Raw genomic sequence first — 16,198 nt, 5'->3', positions numbered from 1 at the left:
GGTAGGCGTGGGGTGGGGGGACAGAAGAGGGTCTGCTGCTGTGAGCACTGACCCCAGGAGTGTTGCAGCGGGAGTGCATGGTAGGAAGGTGCCTTGTCCCCGGCTGTGGGCGTGAATTAGCCATAAGGTGTGTGTTGATTGAGCCCCTCAGACAGGTACAAGGAGCCTGTACATCTGTGTTCTCCAGAGGGAGACAGCTCCAATCCACGTCTGTCTTCTCTGCAGGGATGATGCCTTCTCCGACAGCCTGAGCCAGAAGGCCGACAGCGAGGCCAGCAGTGGGCCGCTGCTCGATGACAAGGCCTCCTCCAAAAACGACCTCCAGTCCCCCACGGAGCACATCTCGGATTACGGCTTTGGGGGGGTGATGGGCCGGTAGGAAATGCGGATTTGTTTTTTTCCTGCTAGTGCCATGCCTGTTCATGCCTGATTTGGGAGGAGTAAGAGGGCAGGGAAGTGGGATGGGGTCTGTGGCAGCCCCTTGTTCCTCTAGATGTGATATTGGGCACAACTGGGTGGGAACTGGCCCCGGAATGCCATGCATAAAATGATCCAGCTTGGAGTAGGGGAGTGGCGAAGGGAGGGGAAACACATGTTGGGAACTCGGTGCTTTTTATTTAAAATAATAATAGTAATAATAAATGAGAGAGAGAGAGAGATACAAATTGGCAAGTATTTTTCCTACATCTCTCCAGTTCCTGCACCTCCTCCCAGCTTTGTGAAAGAGTTGAGTTGTTATATTTTAAAATTGAAAGCTCACATATTCCCTGAAATGTACTACATAAACAGAAAACTCACACCTACTCATATGGCGGGGAAATTGACACTCGACTCCACCCACTTATTTGGGGGGAGTGGATTTGCCGATTTCTTCCCTCCCTATGTGTGGGCTGGGCTGTCACATGACCTTCCCACCAGGCAAGGAGCTGCGCATGTCATTCTGAGAACAGGGACAGTACAAAGTGTGTGGTGTTTAAAAAAAAAAACAAATAAATAAGGAAAAGAGAAGAGGAAAAGAAAAGCTGACAGTTTCTCACTGCTTTTAAAATCAGACTCTCAAAATGTCATATTCTATGTTTTTTCCAGTGGAGGGGTCATGTGATCAACCCACAGGAGGGGGTATTTGCAGATAGAGCCAAAGAAATCAGTCACAATGGGAGCACCCATGTATGGATTTATTTCAGCAGAAGTCCTGATGCTGCTTTTCAGCATGTTTTATCCAGCTCAGCAAATAGTTCAGAGCACTATGATAGATGATAGGATTGGGAGGGGGCAGGGAAGTGGCAGGCTGGGGCATGTAGATGAAAAAAGTCATGGTGACTTCTAGGAGGATCATATCTTCTGCTTCTCTTTTCCTCTCCTTCCCTCCCTCATCTCCTTTCTTCTCTCTTTCTCAATACCTCTTCTCTCCAAACACCTATGCTTTGGCCCTGTTGGGGCAGGCGCTGCTTAGCTTTGCTGATTGCACCAGGGTCTAAAGCACTGCTGATCACTTTGAACTTGGTCCTAGTCATAATCCGTTCCCAGCACACTGTCTCTCCCCTGCTGCCTCGCCACTTCCATTCTTCCCTCCCCTCACTAGGGCCTCAGCATCTTTAGGGACTTCTGTAGGATGCAGCAAAATCTCCTGTGTGTAGAACCTTTTATCTTTAAGGTGCTTTCAGACTCACTTGAAGGTGGGCCAGGGATGATACATCTATTTAACAGATGAATAAAATGGGTCTGAAAGAGGACACAGGAAAGCAGACATGGGGCAAGGGCTCGCCCTCCTGATACATGCTCTGATCCCCTTTTCATTCCAGCAGAGCCTCCCCGAGGTGGGAAAGGTATCCAAATGCACAAAAGGTGTATGTGATGATGCACTGTTTGCTCAAATGAATGGTTTTCCAAGATCTGGGAAAGCCTCATAGAAATAGCCCTCTGCTGGGGAGATGGGGGGTGGGTGACAACACTGGACTGTGTTCAGTTCCCGGGGGCCCTCCTGTGCTTGCAGGGTGCTGGTAAACTTTTGGTACAGTCAAGCCTCAATGCTTCAGACCAATTAGAAGCTCATTGGAAATATGGAAGTGCCTGAATTGCTTCACAACATATCAGGAGCTGAACTAACCATCACCAAAGCATTCCTAGATTGAAACCCTACTAGCCTTGACTTAACATGCAGACGAGATTCACTTTGTGATTAGCACCACTGTTGTCTGCAGTGCAAGCAACCTGCTCCACATTCCTCTGGGCGTGCAGATGAAGCCTCCCCTGCTGCCAAGTCATGTGCCGAGTCAGTCCTTTGACTGCAGAATGGTGGAGTCTGATCGAATGAGGCTTTACTATACCCACCCTTAGACTAGTGTGCAGTGTGTGCATGGGGGTTGGCTGGCCCATCCTGAGACTCGCTAGGGTTGACCTCTGCCCCATGCCCCCATCCCCTGGCTCCTTTGCAGAGTGCGGTTACGATCCGATGGAGCGGCCATCCCCAGGCGCCGAAGTGGGGGCGACACACACAGCCCGCCCCGGGGCCTGGGCCCCAGCATAGACACGCCACCCAGGGCCGCCGCCTGCCCCAGCAGCCCCCACAAAATCCCCCTTACCCGGGGGAGGATCGAGAGCCCTGAGAAGCGGAGGATGGCAACGTTTGGGAGTGCTGGCAGCATCAACTACCCGGACAAGAAGGCACTCTCTGAAGGGCACTCAATGAGGTCGACCAGCGGCTCCACCAGGCACAGCAGCCTCGGGGACCACAAGTCCCTGGAGGCCGAGGCCCTGGCAGAAGTAAGGGCCAGCGGGAAGGCAGGCTGGGCCAGCTGAGACCCCCAGAGGGGCAGCAGGGTGGGAGCCTGCAGAAGGGGGAGCCAACTTGGCCTTTACGCTAGGCTCAAGGCTAAACCAGAAGACAAAATAGTGATCTGGCTTCCCTCCCCTTGCTGGGCCTCCCATGGGAGCAGAAGCTGATTGGGTACAACTACCTACTAGGGTTTCTGTAAAGGCTGAACATCCCCAATGTCCAGGGCTATGGGAATAGGGTAATGGCAGGTCTCTCCACAAGATGTCATGGTTAAGTCCATTCATTCATTCAGTCATTCATCTGTTCATTTACTGACGTGTTGATTGAGCATCCGTTGTTGTCTAGCAATCACAATGCTAGACACTGAAAATACAATGAAAACCTAAAGTGGACTGAGGCCCTGCCCACATGGAGCTTACAGTTTAGAGAAGAGAGAGATGTCAACCAATAAATACACATAGCCCATGAAGTGGCAGTTGGGTCAGGTGCCTTTAAGGAGTGGTACATGGTATTTTGAGAACCAAAGATGTGGTGATTGCACTTGGCAGGGAGAGACTTCCTGGGGGAGGACATGTCCTGAGACCCAAAGGGTGAAGTACTAAATAGCTGAAGCTGAAAGGGCAGAATATTCCAGGCCCTTCCAAAGTGCTTAGAGGTTTTTTGGTTTTTTAATTTATTTTTTCTATTTGGATGAGAAATCCATATGATTTTTATACTTGCTAAACAAATAGAACTGTGACTTGTTTAGCAGTTTGCATAACCGGTTCCACATGTTTTTGACAGTTCTATCATATTTCCAAGTTTCCATTTTTTCCTCTCTGGAAATTGGGGTGGCCCCTGCCTCCTCAAAGTTATCTCCCACTTAAGGTAAGAGAGACAACCAGAACCTTCTGGGCTCTTGTAATGCTCTTATGAAGAGTGGCATTTGAATCCCTGTTCAGAAGGAGAAAGGGAGAGGTTGTGAGCTTGTGGGCTGTGTTCTAGAGGAGGCCAGAAAAGCATCTAAGGGAGTACCCAACAGAGAAACAACTCACCCGGCAGCCAGAACGCCTCTTCTCTCTCGTAGAGTCTAGCTTGGCCCCATATCCTGATGCCCACCCCCAACGGATCCCCGAAGATGGACATCTTGGTATGGGTCCAGCAGAAGAGCCAGACAGCCTGCTAGCCCCTCCATTACTGAAGGCCGCCCTCATGGGAACATCACCCCAGCATCTACCATCCTTTGGAAATTCTACCAAGGGCCATGATGAGGGTGGGCTGTCTGAGCCTTTTGCAGAAGGAATCAAATGCAGTCTGTTTCCAAAAATAGGTCTCACAGCAGACTAGGTCCATGATCCCATTAATGCATTATGGAGATTCATTAATGGGGGAAAAAAGTGTTCTGTGGGCAACAAAGTTTGGAGAATGCTGGTCTGACAAGGTTGAATGGTTTATCTGCAAGACTTTTGAGAACTTTTAAATATGTTGATGTGCATGTGAATCTCCAAGAAAGAGAATGGGGCTCCCCCAGTCCCATCTCCCAGACTTCTTTGACCTTTATTCACAGAGCATTTTGCAAAGACCAACCCAAAGAATACTTTTGGGGTTCTCAGTTTGCAGAGATATCTACACACTCTCTAATTTGATAGCAGCCACTTGAGAGCTCCTTTCACAGTCAGAGGTAAAATAGCAAAGCCTGGCGAACGATATGTAAGTAGCCAGGGAGACACGGGGCAGCCCCCAGCCTGCCTAGCATTGGCCCTGATGAGCACTTTACTTCTCAGGCTACAAAGGAAAGTGGTGGCATGGACAATCCCAAGTAGTAGATGGGGTTACTCGAAATTCTCTGGTCTCGAAATGTCCTTTAGGATTTAGATTTGGACCCAGTTAAAGAGGCTATTTGGGGAAACCTGCAAGACTGCCATCAAAAGTGGGAAGATGTCACGTCAGGGGAGGTGAAAAGCAATCGCCTTCCCCACTCTGTCCATCTGCCCCCCAGCACCTCTCCGCAGCTCTGCTCTGGAGACTCTGGCATCACCTCTCAGACTAATGCAAGGCTCCAGCCTAAACAACTCAGCTGATCTGTCTCTGAGCTTTCTGTCTTTCCAGCTCACACTTGCCAAGGTAGAGTGGTGGTGGAGGTGGGGATGGTGGCAGAGGGCCAATAATTACATTTTATTAAAGTTTCACCTATCAGCTCATGCTGGGCTAGAGCATCGGGGGAGTAGTGAGGTCAAGAGGGGAGTTGATTCAAGCTGAGTGGGCAATGATAGGGCCACACGTGGAAAGCAAGCTGTGTCACTACAGGGCTGGAGAGAGAACTGCCATCTCTCCCTTCCTGCAGAAAAGCCCCACAACTAATCCTTTTGCATAAAGGCAAAAAGGCCCCTTCTTAAAGTTGCCAGTGTTATGGGGATAAGGATATATCATGCGGAAGCCTAAAAGATAATCCAAGTATTAGCCGTTAGCCAGATATGGATAGCCCCTTAACAAAGCAAAAAGACAGTGAGAGGAGCAAGAGCCTGGGACCCTGACCCTGGCCAGATTGGAGACTGTCATGGGGCCAGGGCAGATGGGGAAGGGGAGACTGTAGAGGACTAAGGTGGGGACAGGGGCTGGCCACAGCATCTCCAGGCTCCAACGCCATCATTCTCACCACACATACATTTTTTTCAGGATTTTCCTCAGGATTTATGGACGAGCAAGCTTGTCTTAGCAGTCATCACTGCTCGGTGAGGCTGTGCGTGGCATCTGCCAGTGGTGGTTTTAAGCGCTGTCCCTCATTGTGCCCTTGATGGCCAAGCTGCGGGGGTCTAGCCCTGCTCAGCAAGTGGCTCCCCTGCACTGTTTGGTGTGGAGGTGTCCCTGTGAACAGTCACATGAACCTGGGCTCTGGTGAAGAGTCTGAAAACCACCATCTGGCAGTTGCCAGAACCTCATCTGTCATTGTCTCATTCCATCCTCACGGTTCACGTGTGGGCTTTTCACAGAGGAGCAGGTGCTGAGGGGCTGAGCCTTGCCCAGGTTCCACAGCTGGTACGTGGCCACTTAGTCTTTTTGCTCAGAAGTCCGGGGCCCGGGACCTGTCTGAAGGCTCCTGGGTTAAATGCCACCTGCCAGCGCCGTGCCGCCTCTGGCGTGACGGGGACAGATGCCCTGGAAAGCTTCCCGTGCCATGAGCAGCTCCGGGCTGGCCTGGGCACCCTCTCTCTCTCTCTGTGCCACTCTAAGTGCTTTCATACTGGCGAGCTCTCAACTATTCCAACATCCTTGGAAATTACATAGGCGGAAGATTTTTCTTGCTCTTTAAAATTTCCATTTTTTAAAAAACAAAATTTTCTGATTATAATTCAGAGAAGCAGCAGTCCCGCCATTCTGGGGTGGACATTGTAAACATTCTGATATATAACCTCTGAGAAATTTTCCTATGGACGTGGCTTAAAAGAAAAACAACTGCCCGTGTTCAGACTTGGGCTATGCTGCTAATTAGCTGTGTGACCTTGGGCAACTTAACCATTCTGAGCATCAGTTTCCTCATGTATGACATGAGCTGAATGCTGCTACCTACCTTATAAGTGTGAGGAGTAAATGAATTATTAGTTGCCAGAGTTTGGACTGTGCCCGGTGTTAGCTCTTATTGCTGTTGTTATTGTCATCATTATTTTAAAGTGCTTCTTATGTGCTAGGTGTCACGCCAAGCTCTTCATAGGGACCATATTGTTTAATACACTCATTAACTCCCTGAGGTCAGTATTATAATTGTCTGCAGTTTATAAATGAGGATTCTGGAGGCTCAGAGAGATGAGGTAACTTGCCCAAGTTCAAATAGCAAAGAAGTGGCAGAGCCAGGATTTGAACCCATGTCTGTCTGACCACAGAGCCTGCCCTCTTACCAGTAGTCTGACCTGCCCATACTAAGTTGACTTCCTGTACAGAGGATACCCACACAGATCCGCCCCCCTTTGGTTATAAGACAACCTGGGGATTTAATCTCCATCCCAGCCATGAGGCTCCCTGGGAAACCTCCCCAACAAGGCGCGTGAGCTGGGTAGCAGCTGAGGGAGGACGGTACTCCAGGCTCCAGACTGTGCTGACTAGAGCTCTCTCTGTCCTCAGGACATCGAGAAGACCATGAGCACGGCTCTGCACGAGTTGCGGGAACTCGAGAGGCAGAACACAGTCAAGCAGGCTCCAGATGTGGTGCTGGACACCCTGGAGCCCCTGAAGAACCCGCCAGGCCCCATCAGCTCGGAGCCCGCCAGCCCTCTGCACACCATCGTCATCCGCGACCCCGATGCCGCCATGCGCCGCAGCAGCAACTCCTCCACCGAGATGATGACCACTTTCAAGCCAGCCCTGTCCGCCCGCCTGGCTGGCGCCCAGCTGCGCCCGCCCCCCATGCGACCTGTGCGGCCAGTGGTCCAGCATCGATCCAGCAGCAGCAGCAGCTCGGGTGTGGGCAGTCCGGCCGTGACACCCACCGAGAAGATGTTCCCCAACAGCTCTGCAGACAAATCGGGCACCATGTGACCTGCTGGATGGGTGGCACCGCCCTGGTCGAGGGTGGCCTTTTCATCTTCCACCTGCTTCCCAATGATCCTGGCCTCACAGGGCAGAGACCAGAAGGTCGGCCCGGGAGGGTGTGTCTGTGCAGAGCTGAGGCCCGGGTGTTAGTCGCAGCTCACACTCAGCCATGTGAATCCCATAGACCTCCCATTCGTGGACACCCAGAGGAGCACTGGTGCAAGAGCAGCCTCCACAACAGCATTTCCTGAGATTGCGGCAAAATGCTGAGTGGCTCCTCCTGCGTATTGTCACTGGAAAACTACTCTCTCGACATTCTGTCTACATACGTATATATGTGTGTAAATATATATGTGCATATATACACATATATATGTATGTGTCTGTAGGTGTGTGTGTGTGTATATATATATTTATGCATCTATATACATATACTAGATCCGGACACACACATACTAAAATGTATATAGTATCTCCTTTTTCTTTTTATGAAACTTAGATTTACCTCAGACCCATGCCACCAAACATCTCCTGCTGAGTTATTTGGTGGGATTTGCAGGGACTTTTCTGGGAGAATATAGAGGCCCACAGTAACTGCGAATGAAGCAATATACCACTAACCTGCAGAAAAACAAAAACAGTCTCCCACTGTCTCCAGAAGTCGTGGCCTTCCAGAAGTCTGCCCCTAAAGGAAGGGTGGGGCAGGCAGTACCCCAAGCAGGCTCTTCCTGCTTTCCAAGGTGGGGAAACCTTGATAGAAAACCCTCGTCCAGCCCAGAGACCCTGCCCTTCCACCCGGAGGCCAAAGGCCAACTGTACCCCCGAAGGCATGGGAGGAAGTTGGCGAGAAGACCCCGTCCACAGCATCCTTGTGTTTGTATGTAGACAAAGGGGATAGTGAGAACCTAAGCCCCATTGTAGCACAGTATTACATGTGGTTGGGGGAAAAGGAAAAAATAAATACAGTGGTGTGGCATATTTCAAAACCTAGAAATGTGTAGAAATAAATCTGTGGTAACTATAGAGGTTTAACTTACACCATTTTCAAAACGTTTATTTTTTCTTTTCCTCATTCTACTAATTATGCTGTGTCAGATTTGGAACTAAACAGGCGAGGAGGCTTTGAGTCACATAGTTTTCACTTAAAATCAGGCTGTGACTATGACACACATTGACCGGTGCCGTCTTGCATGAAGCGCGTGAGCCGTAAGTGCCCAGTTCAGACTGGGGGCCGAGGAGGGGCAATCCTCGGCACTTTCTGTCCTAGAGAACACTGCGGTTGAGTTTATGCAAGTGAAATAGTTTCCCTCCTTTCCCACTCCCTTCCCCGACTCCCTCCAGAGCATTTAACGTGCTGAAAATGTGGCGATAGAGAGGGGTGAACGATCTTCGAGTATAACGAGGTTTTGCCTCTTGGCTGGGAAAAGGCCTTCTGGGGCTCTCTCCTCTGACTCCATTTTTCCTCCTCTTTTGATCTCTTCATTTTCCAGAGGTGGCTGTTTCTGGATAATGGAACACAGGTGAATTTGATTCTAATGGGACCACTTTTCCTCTCCCCTTCATGTCAAACCCAGGGTCTCTTTTCTGTTGTCCCCAGCATCTGCTCTTTTTTTCCTCTCTTTCGAAGCCTCTGAGGTTTAGAGTCAAAGTCCAGAGTGTGAGTCCCAGCCTGCATCACTTAAGAGCTGTGTGACGTTGGGCATGTCACTGCATCTCACTGAGCCCCACTTCTCTGCTCCATAAAATGAGCATAATCAAGATCAAATGCAAGTGAGCGAGCTGTGCAAACTGGAAAGCGTCGTAGCAACATGATTGCTCTTACTACCACTAGTAAGGTGAGTCTTTTAGATTAAAAGCTATCCAGATCTTCTTTTTGAAACCTCCTAACGGCATTGGAGAAGTGGGAAGTGGAATTTTCCTACCAGCTTAGTCAGAGCCCTAAAGCACAGCTGTACAGACGCATCTCTTCCTGATGCCTGAAATTCCATCATTAGCATTTCAACCCATTGGATTAAGTTCTGCCCTGGCCTCTGGTCCTCTGTAAAAAGGTAAATACACTCACAGAGAGAGACCTAGTAAGTCACTGATACCTGGGTGTGGTAAGACACTCTCCTTGACTGAAGGACTGGCATTGAGACCACGCCATGGAAGGTAAAGTCGAGAAAAGGCACAAAAAGAGAATGCCAGGGAGAGGCCAAGGACAGGCTTGCCCTCCCTTGTTTTGCCCAGAACCCACACTTCTCTTGTAGCTCCTGGTTATGAAAGGCCCTCTGCCTTTGAGCACAGAAAGATACCTCCATTTTATAGCTCAGGAGAGTAAGGCCTTGGGATGTGCTGTGTCTGTCCCAAGATTTGACAGGTGGCTGAGAGTGGGGACTGCATCAGGCTTGGAAAGTCATTTATTTGCAAGGACTCTGTGCTGTCCAGACAAGATACAAGACTTCTCATTCCACTTCAGAGACACTCCCAGACCTTAAATCCAGTAGTCTCCCAGGCAAGATGTAACATTCTCTGCCACGACCACTAGATGAAAAGCAAAACTTTGAGTAGACGAGTCTGTTGCCTAATATACATAACACCAGTCAGACCATGTGGATTTTTCTCTGAATTGGCTGATTTCATTTTTTCCTAACTGAAAATGGACCTGCCTTCCACTGAATTTTTGGAAGGCAGAGCCTGAGCTGTTTTTATTTAAGTCCCCATTTTTCCCACTGAGAAACAGCTGATGTGTTCACATTTAGGGAATCGAACACACAGATGGCAGATGAATCCCCACTCACCCAGCCCCAAATCCTAGCCTTGACGCAGAACCAAATGGAAAAATACTTTCCTGCCCCTCTTGCCCGCCACTTCCTCATCTGGCACCATGCAGGTCTTGGTCACCCTCCATGCCACTCGATCCCATCAGCATTCATAGAGCGTTGGCATTCTCTTCCTGACTCCTGCCTGTTTTGGTCCACTATATATTGCTGTATTTGCTTAAATGCTGGAAAGTCACTGTTAAAGTGTAAAACTGTAATTTTTAAAAAGGCTACGATTAACCGATAGCCAATGCCACTCACCAAATCTTTGCACCTAGTAGATAGATCAATGTAAAAACAAATACCAGAAACCTAACTGTACAGTGAGTGGGGGTGGGGTGGGGAATGTAGTAACCTAGTTAGTAGTCCTCAATATATCCAGTTGTACAAGGGGAAATGGTGTTTACCTACCTGTTCATCACCATTATTGAGAGCTGTACTATCAGTTAGTTGATAACGGGCATTTTTTTGCTTCACGGAATGATTTCTTAACCTTCAACTTGCCCTGAGGTCAAACCTTTTGTCTTTATGTATAACCAATGTTTAGTCTATTTTAGGAATGAACCAGCAAGATGTTCATTTAAAATTGACCAAAGAAAATTAATACCTGGTCTAGTTTCCTGGGCCTCATGGCCCAGCAGCCACTGAAGACTTTTCTCGGATAAAATTGAGAACAGGCTGTGCTTCCTCCCGCTCCCCCACCCCTTCCTCTTACTCCCTTTCCTCTTAAAGAGCTGCTCTGAGCTGTGGGATTCTATGAAAAATTCTTGCCTTTCCTTGTTTTCAGTGCTAATGATTTCTCACCTTGAAGCGCCTTTTGAACCCTGGACAGAGTGCACAATTGGCGGGAATTGTGGGCTTGGGAATTAGACTTGGGAATCTTTTTTCTGAAGTCACCAGGCCAGGGGTCAGGAGAGAAGTGGATTCCCAAGGGATGAAAGGTTTCTATTCAATGACAAAATTGGAGTGGGAAGAGACACAGGGGAATGGAGTCATCCTTTGGCTACCAGCTGGAACCAGCAGTTCGAGATCTGCCTTATCAACACTTAAAACTGGTTTGTGGTACACAAAGGGGAGCCAGTGTGGGAAAGGGCCATCATGTGGGGCTCTCCTCTCTGTTGGAGTCCCTTGAGTGCCTTGTCGGGTATGTTTCTTTCTCATTCAGGAGGTGTGAATGAGGAAGACTTCTCCTGACCTGGTCAGTGTATGGCATTCAGTGCACGTACACAGCTCGTGGAAAAACCACAAGGACTCATGCAATGGTTCTTCCTTAGTCCTTCTGTTCCTAACTTTTCACACATCCCGATGGTTTCACACTAGAGCCAATGCCTCATTCTCCTGAGAAACCCAGGAAGAAGCAGGAGGCACACAACCGTGCTAGTGGGCCCTGTTGGGCTGGAAGGGGGGCGGGGAGGAAGAGGCAGAACGGGGTGTGCCGAGGTGTTGCTTAGCTGACTTTCTGCTATGTAGAGCTAATGCTGATATTTCCTGCCAACTTCCTCGGTTCCCTGGGGTCTCCTCTCTTCTGAGCAGCCATAGAGAATTCCCCACATACCCAAAGCTGCCCAGGGGAGCTAAGAGAAGGGACTTGGCTGTCAGGTCTGACTCCTCCTGGCCTCTCTGAGGTTGATCTGCCAGCGTCCCACTGTCCCACCCTCTGGGACTGGCCACATGGCCATCGCTGCCCCTTGCTGACACCTCCTTTCTGTGTGATCTGTCCCAGGCAAATAATAAAACTGTTCCTTGAACCAGAACAACCAGAGAGCACTTTTCCTTCCTTAAACGGAAGTAGATCCTGGCTAGAGTTTCTGCCCAGGCCCTAGTTCCCGGCAGTGTGACTGTTTACATGGTTTGGCAATAGGTTTGATTCTGATTGCTTCAGAGTGGCTGGTCTATTTCATTTCCTTTGGTTTCCTTCCTCCCCAAACTGTGACAGGAAAAACTGAAACCACCCTAGGAAATTGCTGGTTGCCTGTCCCCACGTGATGAATAGTGTTGCCCTCTTCCGGATATCGTTTCTCTACTTAATGACCAAACGCCCGTCCTATAGAGTGTCTGATTGGATCCTCTGTTGCATATTCTGATGGTGCCTGCTGGTTTGACGTGGAGCTATCCTGTGAAATAAAACAGCTTAACTTTTCTCAACCATGCTCTGGTGGTTTTTGAAAGGGTGAGGTGGCACATTGGGGGTGAAGTCCCAGGGGGGCATTCCTGCCCTGCAGTCCATGCTGCCTGCAGGCTTCCCCCAGTGACCAACTCTGAAATGTCCTTTAGCTCAGATCCAACAAGGCAAAGGTCAAGGTTACAAGGAGGACTGCTCCAATTTTAGAGTTAATCAAAGGAGGTAACTGCAGGATGACTGTGGGAAATCAGGAACCGAAAAATGCCAAAAATGTCAAGGGCAAGTTGGGAGTGGGAGCTATCATCTGCAGAGTCTTCAAACATTTCAGACAAATTGCCAGAGGCCACAGGGTACTGATTTCCAGTGTCAAGGTACAGGCAACATTTTAGCATTAGTTGTCCACACACATATGACACAGCCTCTTGGACTTTTTTTTTTTTAACCTCTGTGTGTGTGTGTGTGTGTGTGTGTGTGTGTGTGAGAGAGAGAGAGAGAGAGAGAGAGAACAGTTTATTGACCACTTATTTCTATTCCAAGCACTAGATTAAACCCTTTGCATGCATTTTCTCATTGAATTATCAAAACAGCCATTGAAGGTAAATACCATGATCATACTCCATCCTGCAGATAGGGAAACTGAGGCTCTGAGAGGTTAAGTGCTTGCCCAAGGTTAGGCTAGGCAGTGGTGGAGCCAGAATCTGAACCCAGTCTGTCTGATTCCAAAACCATGCTCTCTACAAGTGTGTTGTACAGGCCCTCATTCTGTGAGTTCATCATGCCAGGACTGGGGGCAGGATGTCACGATTAAGGTAGCTTGCTTCCTGCTGACAAAGCCTCTTGTGGGTCTTCATGCAAGGGCCTCTTTGCAGAAGAGAATGAGGTCCTTTGCCAGTCTCAGTGATTCTGTCATTCCCACCAAATCCATTCGTCACTTACTGGTGGCCTTTTACTAATTCCAGATTCCTCTGCTATGAAACCTTCTAGGAGCTAAGTTCTGTATGCATCTGCAATCTGTTTACTTGCTCATACCAACAGAACTTAATTGACAGCCCCAAATCAGAAGTCTCATTCATTCAACAAGTGTGTACAAAGTATCTTCTCACGCTCCTTGCCCCAAGTTAGCTGCTCAGGACACAGATGGATGAGACCCAGTTCATACCCTGAAGCTACTTACAGTCTAACTGCAGAAAATGATCACTCCAGAATTCTGAAATCAACTTTGACTCAACGATTAATAGAACAGTGTCTCAAACCCACAGAGGCACAAAGGACAAATTTCAGCTGCTTGACTGCCTTGCCAGCCACAAAGCACAGTCCACTGCCAGATTGTCCACTTCCTGGGCACATTTATTTAGGACTTTTGTTTGAAAATGACAAACTGTTCAACCTAAACAGCTCTAAGCAAAAGGGAATGTATTGGCTCACATAACTGGAAACTCCAGGCTAGGACTAGCTTCAAATCTGGGCTGATGTGAGGCCATGAGCACTGGGTCCAGAGTGTAAGTCTCTCCTCTCAGGTTGGCTCTTCTCAGCTCTGTGGGTTGACTTTATGCTCAGACAGCCTGCCTGATATCTCATGGTCACCAGGGGCTGCAGAAGCTTCTGCTACATGCTCAGCATCACTAGAATAAAAGTCTTGGGTCTGATTCTCACTGAGGAGAACTGGAACATAGTCTATCCCCAAAGCAGGCCAAGATGGAATAGACAGATGGGCCTCAGCAACCCCTGGTTTCAAGAGTGATGTCAACCCCACACAGAATTTGAGGAAAGAAAGTTGCCCAGAAGAGATTGTGGGGGCTGTTTTTACCCTGTAGACCCATGAGAAATAATAAGTGGTGATGGTTTTCAGTCACTAAGTTTTTAGGATGGTTTGTTACACAGCAATAGCTAACTGATACACTAGAAAAATGCACATGCAAATATACTAAAATTCTGCACTTCTCTATGGACTCCACATTCTTAACGTAAGAATATTAAAAATTAATATTTTTTAAAAAATGCTATTTATCAAGGATATACTGTGTGCCAGACACAATGCAAAGCACTTTATATGCCTTGCCTCACTGAATCTTACTACAAACTGTGGAGGTAGATTTTGTTAGCATCTCGATTTTTCAAAAGAGGAAACTGATGCTCAGGGAGCTTAAGTCCAGGATTCCATAACTGCTTTGGTTGCAGAACCCAAGCCTGTCCCCTGTGATACTCTGCCTGCAAGACAAAATGTAGGAACCACCTTCTGGCTTAGCCCTTCCAGACCAGCCAGGTTTCTGTGGTCCCCAAATGCCTGGTTGTAGGGAGGTCTTAGGGAAATATCCTGCCTTCTCCCAGCAACCTGAGATAGCTCTGTCATTCATCAATTTCTTTTAAACCTTAGTATTGAGGAGAGTAATTATTACTGATTCTTTGCATTAGTGCCACACTGGTCTTTACTATTGTGGAGAACACTTTCTATTTTCCTATTTTTCTACTCCAAGTCTACAAAGAACATATGTATTTACTTTAGGTGGGATGTTCATTTTACAGATGGGGAAGCTGAGGAGCAGAGAGGATCCAGGACTTGCCCAAAGTCCCAGGACCAGACTGATGGGGAGAAAAAGGCCTCTGGCCATCCTGGCCCCTGGCCCATACTCTCTCAGCCCTAGCCACTCTCCCCATGCCCTTCCCTAGCATACCTCACTCCCACGCTCCACACTGACTGCTTGGGTTATTTTGATGAGCTTCAGTCATGGGTGTAAGTGCAAAGCCACTGGGTTCAGACAGAGGATCCCAGAGTGTGGATCCCAGCCTTTACTTGTGTCAGGTAGTTGACCTTGGCAAGTGACAAAACCTCCTGGAGCCTCCGTTTCCTTGGGAACATGGGGCAAATAAAAAGCTTGGCTTCATAGGATGGTTTGAGATCTGGGAAGGATGATGTACGTAGCATGCCCAGGCCATCCAAGCACTCAGCAAATTCTGCTGTATTAGTCTCTGGTCACTTCTACTCATTAAGAGACTGCTTCATTGCCACACTCTGCAGAAAGGAAGAGCAGGCTGCTGGGCACCTGATGACTGGCTGGACCAGGTGAGCCTTAAAGAAAAAGCTTCAACTGGGATTCTGCCCTTCATCAGCTCCCAGACTTGGAGCAAGTCCCTTCCCCAGGCTGGGCCTCAGTTTCCTCACCTATAAAATGAGGGGATGGGGAAGCTGATCTTGACTATTTCTTCCAGCTCTGAGGGCTCCCTTGATACCTTGGCAGAGGCTGCAGAAACACATTTGGGGGACGTCAACCATCCCTGCCACACCCATCCTGCTTTCTAACGGGAACACTCACTGTCCCTGTGGCTCTGGTGGCTCTGTTTTGTATCATGTCACCCCATCCCCTGGCCCTAACTGACTGAGCCAAGCAAGGTTGGCAGCTGACCCAAAGCCAGTGGATGGTAGATTGATTGGTAACCTCGTTCTTGGTGAGCTGGGCCTATTGATGACCTTTCTTAGGAAGTTTGGCTGGGAAGTAACAACATAACTGGGCTGGAAGAGCAGAAGATGAAAAGTCCACAATGATGAGGTTGGAGGCAGACAGGCGGCCCCTACAAACCAGATGGAGGCTGAAGTCATGAGGGACAAGACACCGGACGTGAGAAGGCCGATGGGTAAAGGGAAGCGAAGGAGGGGACCACAACCTGTGAGACAGCAAAACCATCCATCCCCAAAGAGGATTGGAATAGCCATTCTGGTCCCGACCCCAGTGCCTGTTCCTCACAGGGGGGAACTCACACTCAACCCCCCTTCCTTGGCATAACTTGAGTGGGTTTTTGTTTCTTGCAATTAAGAAGTTGAGTGCTTACTATGTTACAGGATTTCTTCTAAGCCCCTTCACATATAAAAGCCAACTCATTAGTCCTCTCAGCCACCCTACAAAGTAGGTGCTATTTTGACTCTGCCTGAGCCTATAAGTAAACAGCACAGCGAGGTTAGGTAACTTGTCATAGGACACACTGTAGGATGTCACAGGGTTG

The 16,198-nt window shown here is 48.6% G+C and overlaps 2 protein-coding genes across 3 annotated transcripts in view; one reads left to right on the top strand and one right to left on the bottom strand.

Moving 5' to 3' along the window:
- Positions 1-7,285, top strand: part of SRGAP3 (SLIT-ROBO Rho GTPase activating protein 3) — a 229,785-nt gene extending 222,500 nt beyond the window's left edge. For both annotated transcript variants that reach the window (XM_063114225.1, XM_063114223.1), the window contains exons 20-22: positions 226-375; positions 2,436-2,763; positions 6,872-7,285. In XM_063114225.1, the coding sequence (XP_062970295.1) occupies positions 226-375; positions 2,436-2,763; positions 6,872-7,285 (892 nt within the window). The remainder of the gene's footprint in view (positions 1-225; positions 376-2,435; positions 2,764-6,871) is intronic.
- Positions 7,286-15,657: 8,372 nt separating this feature from the next.
- Positions 15,658-16,198, bottom strand: part of CFAP92 (cilia and flagella associated protein 92 (putative)) — a 33,547-nt gene continuing 33,006 nt past the window's right edge. The window contains 1 exon segment of the mRNA XM_063113419.1: positions 15,658-15,769. Coding sequence (XP_062969489.1) covers positions 15,658-15,769 — 112 coding nt within the window.

Source organism: Cynocephalus volans, chromosome 11, assembly GCF_027409185.1.
Source record: "Cynocephalus volans isolate mCynVol1 chromosome 11, mCynVol1.pri, whole genome shotgun sequence".
NCBI lineage: Eukaryota > Metazoa > Chordata > Mammalia > Dermoptera > Cynocephalidae > Cynocephalus > Cynocephalus volans.
The sequence above is the reverse complement of the archived record's forward strand: the minus strand, read 5'-3'. Positions and strand labels throughout refer to the sequence as shown.